General features: G+C 53.2%; 1 protein-coding gene, 1 non-coding gene and 1 pseudogene across 2 annotated transcripts; all 3 read right to left on the bottom strand.

Moving 5' to 3' along the window:
• Positions 1–2779: 2779 nt before the first annotated feature.
• Positions 2780–5403, bottom strand: Oaz1 (ornithine decarboxylase antizyme 1). The gene is given in 6 exon segments (XM_050123566.1): positions 2780–3202; positions 3275–3360; positions 3438–3610; positions 3690–3776; positions 3778–3835; positions 5165–5403. Coding segments are annotated over 6 exon segments (684 nt in total). The 5' UTR covers positions 5311–5403; the 3' UTR covers positions 2780–3068.
• A 3357-nt stretch (positions 5404–8760) lies between these two features.
• Positions 8761–11147, bottom strand: LOC126489284 (cathepsin Z-like; annotated as a pseudogene).
• Positions 11148–11494: 347 nt separating this feature from the next.
• On the bottom strand, positions 11495–11702 carry LOC126489364 (small nucleolar RNA U3). Its single transcript, XR_007588908.1, has one exon. It is a non-coding gene; the product is annotated as a small nucleolar RNA U3 (small nucleolar RNA).
• Between the last annotated feature and the right edge of the window lie 1304 nt (positions 11703–13006).

Here is a 13006-nt window from a genome sequence, read left to right on the forward strand (position 1 = left end):
CCATTACAGATGGTTGTGAGCCACCATGTGGTTGCTGGGAATTGAACTCGGGACCTTTGGAAGAGCAGCCAGTGCTCTTAACCGCTGAGCCATCTCTCCAGCCCCGAGTGGCACATCTTATTTCCTAGGGGAGAGGTAGTCCGGGGAAAACAAGAGTCACGAAGATCACACAGCACCATTAAGGTGGGGTCACAGAACTAGACAGGTGTCACCTCCATCTCAGGGGGTCCTTAGAGCAAAAGGCTTCAGTTCCCTCATAAGGCACCCTACCTGTGCACGTGCTCTCCCAACAAGTACCCCCAAATCCCCACAACAGCAAGAGTAACTCTAGTTACCCACTGGGGGCTGCTGAAGCAAGTGCTCTCACCTGGCGGCTCAACCCTCAGCAACCAGCTGCTGTGGTCTACTCAGGTCCAGGAAGAAACCACAGCCCAGAGGCTCCACACAGGGCACTTTAAGGTCCAAACAAAAAGAAAACATGTTCTCAACTTGTGGTCCAAGTCTGTGATTCCAGCTACTTGGGAGGCTGAGGCAGTATTATCTCAAGGCCAAGTTGTGTGTTGTGAAATCCTGCTTCAAAACAAAAGTGAAAATAGGCCTGGCTCGTGGGTGGAGGCCATGCCTAGAATCCCCAAGAAGGGGACTGAGGGCGTGGTCATTGGCAAATGGTTGAAACTTAAGGCGTGAAAGCCAAAGTTCATCCTCAGCAGGAGGGAGAGAGCTCAGTGGTTAAGAACATGCATGGATTTACAGGATCTGGGTTTGGCCCAGCACCCATGTTGGCTGGCTTACAATGGCATCTAACTCCAGTGAATCCAATGCCCATGGTCCCCTCAGACAACCCCACATATGTGGTACACACATTCTTGCATATATAATTCAAACAAATAAAAGTAGTCAGGCATGGTGGCATTCACCTTTAACCCCTGTACCTGAGAGGCAGAGGCAAGAGGAGCTTTGCAGCAGCCAGTTACAGTGAGATGCTGTCTCAACAGGGAAGGAAGTGCAATGGTCTCGGCCTTGCTGGGGAGGCCGGCTGTCACTGGAAGGCCTCCTGGCCCTGCCTGCTGGTAATTCATGCACACATGGACTGTTTACTCAGTAAAGCTACTTGGCACACCTGTGAGCACACCTTTATGGGAACAGACACCATGAATGTGTGGTGGTGATTGTCTCCTCTCCTAAGGAGTTCCCCAAGGGAAAGGGACTGTCAGGCTCGTGTGATACTTATGATACTGCCTTCTGCTTTTGAGAGTGGCTCTGTAAACCAGGCCAGCTCGGACTTCCTCTGGGCAGTAGGAAGACAGGCATGGCCTTGTTGCTATTTCCTAAGAAGGCTATGGTCAGGAAGAGCTGGCTCAGGGAAACAGGGAGCCTGGAGCCTGATCCCATCCCACAAGGCCTGCACTATCAGGTCCTCAACTGGTAACACAACTCACCCCATCCCACCTCCCTCAGGGTGTGGGTGGTGGCAAATGTGCGGGTCACCCTGACACCACACTCTAAGCCTGGTGGCTCTCCCAGCTGAGTTCCTGAAACCCTGCAATGTACAATTAATGAAAACCCAGAAACAGATATTGGGGCTCTACCTGAAGGTCAGAAAAGCCTAACAGCCAGCCACTGGCTCTAACCTCTCAGTCTGAAGTGGCGATTCTGCCCCAGGAATCCTCTGAATGAGACTGTGACTGAGAGCTGTCTCCTCCCATTTTATATTCCTCTCTATGCCTCTATGGCAAATGAGTGTGGCCACTGGGATTGGAGGTGTCACCACTGCCTGCTGGCCTGCTAAGGCTGATGCAGGGATGTTTTACTCTGACCTTCAGGCAAGTTATTATAATACAAACAAAACATCACTACATTGGAAGCTCAAGAAACTGCTTTTGGTGGTCCAGTGGGGCATATGACCCTACGACCCCTATGAGGGTGGCTCACTGTCATTAGCTGAATCTACCTGGGTCCCCAAGCAAACCATACATTCATACATCACTACTAGAACAAAACAAAGAACAAAACCTAGGACAGTAGCACGAGCCAGTCAGCCCAGAAGTCATGAGATGAGTAGCAAGACCATGAAATTCTAAGACATCCTTGGCTACATAGGGAGTTCAAGGCTGGCCTGGGGTATGAAAGACCCTACTAGAGAATAACAGAATGGAATTATGTTGCTAGCGGGGAAATCAGGTCTCCAGAAAGGCAGGCAGCTATTTCTGTGAGCTTGTGTAACCCCACAGCCCCCTATGTGCCCAAGAGGGGAAAAGTATTTCAAGGATGGTTGATGCTGGAATGTGGGGCTGCCTGGCCACTGCCAAGGCCTAACCTTCCTCCCTGCAACCCCTGATCCTGCCATGCACACACTCTAGACCACCCACATTCACCTGCCGCACGGGTGCTGTTACTTTAACTCCTATGTCCTGTTTACAACCCAGCCCCAACCCCACTCCAGTGGCAGGAGTATCCATGTCCACCCCGGACAGCTGAACATGCAGCTCTGGCCCAGCCTGTCCCTCACACTCCACCGTGGCCAGCAGGAGTCACTTTAGCCCTTTCAAAGTACATGGTAGTCACCTTTAGCCAGGTGCTTGAGGAGCAGTCAGACCCCACAGCTTCACAACTGTCTAGGACACCCCAGCCCCACCACCTACTTCGGGGTGGCTTAGTAGTGCCTGGAGGGCAGGACTTCAAAATCCGAGAGCCCTCCCTGGTTCTGTGCAAACACCACCCACAGTCACCCAGTAGACTAGAGCCCAACCAGGCCCTGGGGCAGGACACAGACACAAGACACTGAGCAAGATCACTTTATTGGATTTGAGCCAGGGAGGTGACACTATCTATTTCTGCCAGGATTCAAAGAAGGCTGCTCTAGCACAGGGCACCTGATCACCTTAAACATCAATAAAAAAAGTAAAATAGAAACCTTTATTTAGAATTAAAGCCAACACTTGAGAGTAACAAACACAGCATTCAGTTCGAAGAAGCACCCCACTAGTGGAGTGAGTGTTTATTCTGCACAATCACGACATGTGGACAAACCCAGGAGAGAGCACAGGGACACTGGGCAGGGCTGGCACCTAGTCTTCCTCGCCCGGGTCCTCTCTCTCCAGCGTGTAGACCATGAAGCAAGCATCGGGTCTCTTGGGGACGAGGGGATGCCCGGGTCTCACAATCTCAAAGCCAAGAAAGCTGAAGGTTCGGAGCAGGGTGGCTGTGGGGGACACACGGTCAGAGCCTGGGGTGCCAGAGCTTCCCTCCCTGGGGAGCCCACAGCAACACCCACCTCTGTCCTCACGGTTCTTGGGGAAGCAGATGAAAACATGGTCGGCCCGGAGCTGCTCCTCTGCGAACTCCAGAAGAGCTGTGAAACTGAGGGGAGCAGGTGGCCATTAGCCACCTGGGCCCAGACTCCAGATCCCCAATAGCCCGAGAGAGAAGTGGCCCACCTGTCCTTGCTGCCCTCAGGCAGGGGCCCAGCCGGGAGCTCGATGTAGAGGCCACCACCGTTCCACACTGCCCTCCAGGTGACCTGCTTGGTCTCCGTGAGTGTGGACTGGATGCTCAGGACCCTGGTCTTGTCGTTAGACGTTGGCTCCTCTGTCACATTCAGCCGCTCGTCCTGAGGAAGCAGGGCTTTCAGGATGGCCAGCTCAGCATGCAGAGGCAGGCAGGCACCAGGGCTCCCCACGGGTACTCACAGAGTAGAGGACGCTAGCTGAAAGACTGTGATCCCGCTGACTGTTCCCTCGCCCACCTGGGATCTTCAGGGGTGGGTGAGGGACATCAGGAGCACCACCGAGGCCCCGGACCCAGGTTACTACAGCAATGGAGGGTGACCCTAGAACTGCAAGAGACAGTGCCTAAGTGCCAGGAAGTGGTGGGATCCCCAGGCCTTTCCACTCATTAAGCCACTGAGGACAGTGGTCCCAGCTCACTGACTCTCACCTCTGTGGCTCTATCCCTTCTGGAGCAAAGTAGGGCCCCATCAGAGCCTCAGGCTGTGTCATCTCGGCACTGTGGTCCACAGCAGGGACCTGGGCCATCCCCCTCCCCATGCTGCCAAAGCAACCCACCATATACCAGGCCACCTTGCTCCTTTCTGAAGCTCAGGCCTAGAGCTTCTTAAAGTCCCTCTCTCCTCTGCAACTACCAGTAGTCCCTAAACTCCACCTTACTCAAGTCCCCTCCCCTTCCCACTATCACCCAATAGGACCCATCACAGCCCATATCAGTCACCCCAAAGCCCTCCCTCCACTACCCACACCCTTCCCAAACTAGTTCCCATCCTGCACCCTTTAGGTGAGACCCCCACACACATCCCAACCAAGTCACTGCACAGACCAATTGCTAAGTGGGCCCAGATTCCACACACCCTGCCCAGAACCAGGCTCTTCCACCCGTTGCCACCCCAACCACCCACTCCATGCCCCCCAAAACCTGGCCACTTTCAAGGCTCTCCCAAAACTGATCCAAGTCCATTCACAGTACCGGAATCCTCAACAGGCAAACACCAAATTCAATCTAAACCCTAAATCTAATCCCAACCTCTCCCCTACCTGCGACCCTCTAAACCCACACAAGCTCCTCCTCCAAACCCCACCACATCCCACACTCTCCCACCATAAAATGAGTCCTCGACGTGGAGTCAAATCTAACTCCAGTGCCTCCCCAACAATACCCCAAATTCGAGTCTTCCGCAAACACCTTTCAGATGAGAACACACGGCTAACCCCACATCCTCCACCACCTGGCATCTGATCCGAAACGCAAATCTCAAAAAATCAAGTCTCCAATCCCCTTCCCGGATCCTCCCCAAATCTTGGGCTCAGCTCGCAAATCCCGGAATGCGATTAGAACTCCAGATCTGACCCATCTTCGGGCATTAATTGACGCACCCCATTCTCCAACCAAACCAATCCCTACTCCTCAATCTGAGACTCCCTAATCCCACTCGAATCCCAAATCCGCATCCGTGACCCGCGCCTCTGGCCCCGCCCCGTCCCACCCCCGGCGCGGTTGTGGCCTCCACAAAGGGGCGGATCTCGCGCTGCCGAGACTTATCTGGCGCCCCGAGGCCGACCCCGCTCCGGGCCTGCGCGTACTGCGCCTCCCTCTAGGGCGTGCGCGGACGCCGCTTCTGGGAGCTTCGCCGAGGTGGGGACAGGGATCTCACCTTTCGCTGCTGCAGCCGCCGCGGCTGTACTGACTAAGAAGCGGCATGGTGCGACTGGCGTGGAGCGTGGCGCTGCGTTTATCCCCTTCCTTCTCTCTGGCGAAGCAGTGGCTGTTGAGAATCCGCTGCAGGGAGGATTTCACCATCCGGCCGCTGGGGTCCGAAACCAGCAAAACCTCCGCTGCACTCTTCGCGCCGCCGCCGCTGCTCGCCGTTCGCAAAATGGCGCCGGCGCTGACGCCCGCATTTATAGGCGTCGTCACCGGAGGGCACGCCCCTACACGCAGGCGTGAACGCGGCTGCGTGCGCTGATGGAGGAACGGGGGTGGGACCATGATGGCTGCCGTGAAAAGCCAGCCGCGTCCCGCCTCCTCCGATCTCTGATTGGAAAAGATGGGAACACAGACGGAAGGTTTCCGTTGATGATTAGCTGTCGCCCGGAGAATCCCGCCCTCAAGTGTTTGCGTCACTCTGAGGCAGGCAAGACAGGAAGAAGCAGAAGTGTCCCGCCCCTGCAAGACTCTGATTGGTCAGTGTACGAAAATGGACAGAATTGGTCCCATTGAGTATTGGCTGGCACTCTAACGAGCCCCGCCTCGAGCTTTTGTGACGTAAGGGGAGGAGCTTTGGTGACGCCAAAAAGCCCCGCCCGCCCGGGCCCCAAGGCTAGGCCGCTGGGAACCTAGGCCTTGCGCGGTGCGGTCCGCTCTTCCTCCGTCTCTGACCGTGGCCGCTTCGCCCTGGGGACCCCCGCCCCAGAGTGATTGGTTGGCAATTCCCGAGGAGGTCTGAGGCTGAGATAACCGCTGGCTGGGCGCCCATCCCTCTACCCGACGGAATCATCTAATGACCTTGTAATAACGGATAATTACGTTCTAAATTGGGACTCGTTTTGAAAACAATTTACAATTTAAAAGAAAATTAAGTTAAATATTTAAAAAGTTAAGATATTCCAAACTAGAGAAATATTTCAAGTCAAATTTAAGCAAAATTTTAAAGCAAAAATGAAAAAAATTAAAAAGTTCATAGATCCAATTTGAAGGGTTTTCCCTGTTTTCTTATTTTCATCTCCTTTCTGTCTGTCTTTCTCCCCTCCCCTCCACCTCCCTCCCCCAGGATTTCTTTGTGTAGCCGTGGCTGTCTTGGAACTGCTCTGTAGAGCAGACTAGCCTTGAACTTGGAGATCCACCAGCCTCTGCCTCCCAACTGTTGGGATTAAAGACATGCACCACCACCTTCCACTACTGTGTGTGTGTGTGTGTGTGTGTGTGTGTATGTGAGAGAGAGAGAGGCAGAGACAGAGACAGAGAGAGAGAGCACAAATTACAGTGTGAGCCAATTCAGGAAACGTCTGTGGTAGTGATGTCCAAGCTGAGGTAAGAGGATTGCTGAGTTCCAAATAATCCTGTACTGAAAAAAATTCCACGTCTTTAAATGACCAGATAAAATCCAGGAAGCTGGGCAGTAGTGACTGTGCCTTTAACCCCAGTCCTCAGAAGGTAGAGGCAGGTGAATCTCTGTGAGTTTCAGGCCAGCCTGGTCTACAGAGTGAGTTCCAGAATAACCAGGGCTACACAGAGAGACCATGTCTCAAAAAACAACAAAAATTCAGTCATTTCTAGAGATGATTTAGTGGCTGCTCATGTAAACTCAAGTTTGGTTCCCTGCGTCCCTGCAGTGAGCCAGCATCATTGTGGTCTTGCCTCCAAGAGTGCCTGCACACGCGTGTGCACACATACATTTTTTTTTTAAATCAAATTGAAGAGGTGGCTCACCAGAGAGTGCCTGCTGCTCCTGCAGGGGACTGAGTTCAGTTCCCAGCACCTACATCAGGTCAGCACTCTCCTGTCAGCTGAGCTCCTTCTGTCTGCCTCAGACACCGACACGCCCAGGTGTGTACTCACACTCAGCCACACAAAGATAACTTATGAAAACAGGAAGGACTGGGTGCAGAGAGAAACCCAGGGGCAGAGCTGGCTCTTCCAGAGGACCTGTATTCACTTGCAGCTCACAGCTGGCCGGAGCTCCAGTTCTAGGAGATCTGACCCCCATTCTGACCTTTGTGGGCACCTGTACCCACATGGTGCACAGACATGCATGCAGACAAAACATTTATTTATTATTTTTATTTTTCAAGACAGGATTTCTCTGTGTAGCCCCAGCTGTCCTGGAGTTTATTCAGTAGACCAGGCTAGCCTACTACTGTGTCTTTTGAGACTAAACTTGGTCAAATATAGCCTATTTGAACAGCACCTTGACTTAAACAGCCATATTTCACTTCCGGGTTAAAATCAGAACGAGGTTTATGTTTGGAATGCGTAGCTGTGGGAAGGAAAGTCAGTGGTCTCTGCTGGTCACTGGGGACAGCTTCGGATGGAGTCCAAACCTTGTCCTTACCAAGCCAAAGACTCCCTCCACCCCATGCTAAGTCAGTAACAGTCCGTTCTTCCTGTGGGGCTGCCTTTCACACTGACCAAACAAACATACACTTTCCTGTGGCCGGAGAAACGGCTCAGCGGTTGAGCACGTACCGCTCTTGCAGAGGATGCAGGATCAGTTACCAGCATGCACAGTAGTGACCTTCTAAGAGCACCTGCACCCGCATAGTGAACATAAATTCACACATAAAGAAGCTTAACTCTTAGACCACATTTCCTTGCACAGTTCTGTGATGCCGTGTGCTGGGGTTGAACACAGGGTCTCATATACAGAAGTGTACTCCTAAGTGACGGCTTCAGTCAGAAGGTAACAGGTTTTCTTCAGACTCCTCTGTGACAGCTTCAGGGGCGGAGCCATGCCCAGAATCCCCAGTGAAGGGGCTGTGGGCGTGGTCAGGGTGGAGCCCCGCCTAGAATCCCCCAGTGAGGGGCTGGGGGCGTGGTCAGGGTGGAGCCCCGCCTAGAATCCCCAGTGAGGGGCTGGGGGCGTGGTCAGGGTGGAGCCCCGCCTAGATTTCCCCCAGTGAGGGGCTGGGGGCGTGGTCAGGGTGGAGCCCCGCCTAGACTCTCCTGACCCTGGGTTCCCTACCCAGTACTATAGAAGAGTAAAACCCACAGCAGTGGCCCTCTTGAGCTCTAATACAGACTCTCCCGGTCACAGAAGAAAAACTCAGGCCACAGGATTCTGCCCATTTTGTACTTACAAGTTGAGGCACTGTGATTATGAAAAATAAATCCTGCAGGAGAAACCAACCCAATCTCTGGTAAATGCTTCCTCTTTTCTGTTGCCAATTTTAGCAGAGGCTCCCACCCCCCACAAGTAGCACGGAAGCCTTAACTAACTTCCGCGATGCTCATTTAGGTTTCTTTTTTCTTTCCTTCTTTTCCTTTTTTTGGTGAAGCTAGAGCCTTTATTCACTGCTTAGGCAATCTGGGATTGTCCTCCCCTCCCGAGGATTCCAGGGTGACATCAGAACTGTTCTAGACCATAGCTGTCTTTTCCAGGTGGCTGAAGGGGGGGCTCTGTTCTCGGGATGGCCGCAAGCACCGTTTCTAGCTGTCCAGTGCTAGTGAACGTAGTGAACATAGTGAACCGGACGGTGCTGATAATCACCCAACCCTGCCATGGTTTCCAAGGTTGCCTCCAGAGACGGCCACTTAAACAATGGGGTCCCCGTATGTGCAGGCCTCCTGGATGGCCAGGCTGTAACTGTCCCCTGCGCCTCCCTAGTTGGTGCTGATTAGGATCCTCATCCAGCCCCTCTCACCCCAGGGTTCGCCCCATGAATTACGTCAGTCACGGAGATGATGATGTCTGGTCCTGGTGCTGCTCGGCGTAGATGCCGCCAGTGTAGTTCACCGTCTTCTCCAGCCGATGGGACCGTTGGTGTAGATCTCTGCTGTCATCTTCTCCCTACCTGACAGGGAGCCATAGTCACCACTCTCCAGAGGGTGTAATTCTGGGTGGGATGCACTCTGAATTCGGTGCAGATCCCACACTGGTTAACGGTGTTGCAGGTCTCATCGGGGATGCCATGCTTACGGGCATATGCGGGTCGCACACTGGAAGGTCATTGCCACAGTCGATGAAGTCCTGCACTGAAAGCAGGGGGAGGGCCACGTGCCTTTCTTCTTGATGTTGATGGGTCTGCCATGGCGCTGCTGCTACCATCGGCCCAGCAGGAGCCACAGTACTGTGGGATGCGCTGGTTCCTGGTGACGCTGACGTGGTTGACACCGTCTACATTTCTCCAGCCCCAGCTCTTGGATGTCCGATGCAGCCGAGGATAAGTTCTGCGCCCTAGCTGGGCCTGCGGTCCCCGCGAAGGGGCCGTAGCAGGTCTGGCCCGCGCTGCACCGTCAGCATCAACAGCACCAGCCACAGCTGCAGCAGCGACCCGACGAAGCCATGCTCCTGTTCCTCGGCCTGCTTGGATCCGGGATCATGCATCGGACCTTCGACCCCTTGACCTGACCAGCGACCCACTCATTTGGGTTCCTTATTCTATTACATTTTATGTCTTTGTTGTCTGTACTGTGTGTGTCCATGTGCAGAGGTCAGTGGCAATCAGCGATCAGTCTGTCCATCCACCATGTGGGTCCCTGAGATCAAATTCAGGTTGCCACCGTGGCCTGAAAGCACCTTTATCCACTAAGCCATCTTGCCAGCCCCCAAAAGAGGAATGTGTGCCAATGTAACACACCTAGCTGGCTGGACCAAACAGGAGTCTGACTGGGCCTAGGAGGTCAGAAGAGGGCAGCGGATTCCCCAGAATTGTGTTTACAGATGTTTGAGGAAAGCTATGTGGGTGCTGAAACTGAACCCCAGGCACAGTTTCAGGCCATCCTGGTCTACAAGATGAGTTCCAGGCCGGCCTGGTCTACAGAGTGAGATTTTGGTCATTGCTGCGGAGGGAATCCCGGAGGGAATCCCAGGCTGCTGGTGTGCGAGACTGGCTTCTACCCACTTTGCTATTTTAAAAAATTCTTTTGATACAGAGTCTCAAGTAGCAGGAGGGGGGGGGTTGTCCCTCAAATTCACTAAGTAGCCGAGAATGGCCTTGAATTACTGAACTTCCTGTTACAGCCTCCCAAGTAGTAAGAGATTTAAAATTCTGAGTTTATTCTCTGCTGGGGTTGGACCTTCCTGGTGGGGCTCCACCTGTGACCATGCACCCACAGCACACACCTGTGGGCGGTCAGAGGCAAGCTTGGGTGAGAGGTTCAGTTCTTACATCTGGTGGGCCCTGGGGACTAAACTCAGGTGAGCAGGTCTAGCGAGAGCACCGTATCCACTGAGCCATCTTTTCTGCCTGTAGTTTGTGTTTTGAACGGGACTTGCTCTTGCGCCCAGGTTGGCTTGAAGATCTTTCTGCCTCAGCCCCTCAAAGGATCCACAATGCCCAGCTGCCGAGGAACCTTTGCGACCTGGTGTTCAGTATGTAGACTGCTGAGCTGAGTCCCTGTGTCCGTGTGTCAACAAGCAGGACTCCGGACGCAAAGGTCAGAAGCATAGAGGCTTGCTGCCAGGGTAGAAGGAGAAAACTATCTTCCAAAGTGGTCCTTTGACCTTCCAAGGGTGCCAATCCCCCACTCCCAGACAAGCACACACAAGACAAATAAAATGACATTTAAATTGTTAAGTGAATTTAAGAATAAGCAAGCATGATAGCACATAACTGTTACTCCAGTACTCAGGGAGCTGAGACAGGAGAATTGGTGTTAGAGTTTAGCCTGGGCTACAGTGTGGAACTGTCTGAAAACAACCAAGACCAGAGGTGGTTCATAATGGCACAGCCTTTAGTTCCAGCACTCAGGAGGCAGAGACAGGCAGATCTCTGTGAGTTGGAGGCCAGCCTGGGATACATAGGGAGTTCCAGGACAGCCAGGGCTACACAGAGAAACCCAGACTCAAATAACAGCAGCTGTTAGCATTCAGGCATTTATGCCGGACCTAGCAGGGCCCTCAGCAGCTGCAGTCGGCAACACTGTAGCTTCCACAGCCCCCAGAAGGAGCTCTTCCTATGCATGTGTGCGTGCAACATCCCCGTAGAACAAGCAAGCCCTTCTCCCCTCTCTCTGCTCTCCCTCAGAGACAGTCTCTGCACCCCCCAATGAACCTCCCTCATGAGCTCAGTGCATGGCATGGTTTTGTAGCAGTCCCTTGGCTCCAACCTGCCAAAGTCACCTTTTACTGCTAAACTATTACAACAACAAACATCAATAACTAACAAGTTTTAACAGGGGCAGGAAGGCTGGACAGATGGTTTAGCTGTTAAAGGCTAGGCTCACAAACAACATGGGGCTCCCCATCTCAGTGCTCCAGGGGGCCTGACTCAGCACGGCCAAAGCCTGCCGAAAAACTCTTGTGGCCACCGTCTCCACCACAGCTGCTGCTCAGCGATAATGCCCAGCCCCTGCCACTGCCCAGGGTTGGGCCAGGACAGCATGCACAGGCAGGGAATGAGTCCTGTGGGGCCTATACTGAGCTGGCCGATCTTAGGCTGGGAGCTCTTTTCCAGTAGATACTGCTTCCTTTTTTTTTTTTTTAAGTATTTATATTAATGAACTATAGAAATGAACCCTGAAAGTATAGTCTTTATATTTATAATATTTTATTTAAAAATATGAATAGCCAGTCAGTGGTGGTGCATGCCTTTAATCCCAGCGCTTGGGCAGCAGAGATCTCTGTGAGTTCCAAGACAGCCAGGGCTATACAGAGAAACCCTGTCTCGAAACAAAGAAGAAAAAAAAAAAGAGAGAGAGAGAAAGGAGAACATTGCTGTTAGGGACAGAGATGGGTCAGTGGCTAGAGCACCAGCCACTCCTGTAGAGGACCTGGGTTCGATTCCCGGCACCCACGTTGCAGCTCACAATTAATTGCTGTAACTCCAGCTCCCTAGGATGGAACACCTCACACAGACACAAGTGTGGGTCAAACACCAACGCATTTTAAAAATAGAAATAAGGGCTGGGCGGTGGTGGCGCACGCCTTTAATCCCAGCACTCCGGAGGCAGAGGCTGGCCGATCTCTGTGAGTTCAAGGCCAGCCTGGTCTACAAGAGCTAGTTCCAGGACAGGCTCCAATGCTACAGAGAAACTCTGACTCAAAAAACAAAACAAAACAAAAATGATAATTAAAAATAGAAATAAAAGCAGGGTCTGGAGAGATGAGCGGTGGTTAGTTAAGGTCTGGCCTTTTTTGTTTTTGTTTTTGTTTTTCGAGACAGGGTTTCTCTGTAGCTTTGGTGCCTGTCCCGGAACTAGCTCTTGGAGACCAGGCTGGCCTCGAACTCCCAGAGATCCGCCTGCCTCCGCCTCCCGAGTGCTGGGATTAAAGGCGTGCGCCACCACCACCCGGCGGTCTGGGCCTTTTGGAATCCGAGGAGAGAAACAGGAGGTCTCTGGTCACTTCTCAGCAGCGTCTCGGATCATTCAGGTTCTTACCCCAATATTTGACTCCCGAGTCTTTATTAATGGTCGAAATTCCTAGATAAACTCATCATCTGGTGCCCAACACAGGAGAAGATCACAAGACAGCTGCGCACCTTCAGCTTTGTAGCCTCTGGAGTTAGACCCCGACCAGTGTCCTCCTCTCCCGTCACGTGGGTTCCTCCCACCTGTCCCCCTGCTTGCTCTCTCTCACCGCGGGTTGCTGGCTTTCCCTGGGCTGCATCAGCTAGCGCCTGCTCAGGTTTCTACTGCTTCCTCCGAGGCCACACACCCTCATCCCTGCCTGCAGGCAAGCTGCTCAGGTGCCTTAGGCCAGGCCTGTGCAGTGCAGTGCAGCGGCAGCGGCAGCGAGCTGCGACCCCGCTCCTGCCTGACTGACTGAGCACCCCGCCTGCCTGGGCACCCTCGCCCCCCCCCCCCCCCCCCCCCCCCCCCCCCCCCCCCCCCCCCC

This window comes from Alexandromys fortis, unplaced genomic scaffold (genome assembly GCF_014885135.2).
Source record: "Alexandromys fortis isolate MF-2015 unplaced genomic scaffold, M_Fortis_MF-2015_v1.1 scaffold_221, whole genome shotgun sequence".
Classification (NCBI taxonomy): domain Eukaryota; kingdom Metazoa; phylum Chordata; class Mammalia; order Rodentia; family Cricetidae; genus Alexandromys; species Alexandromys fortis.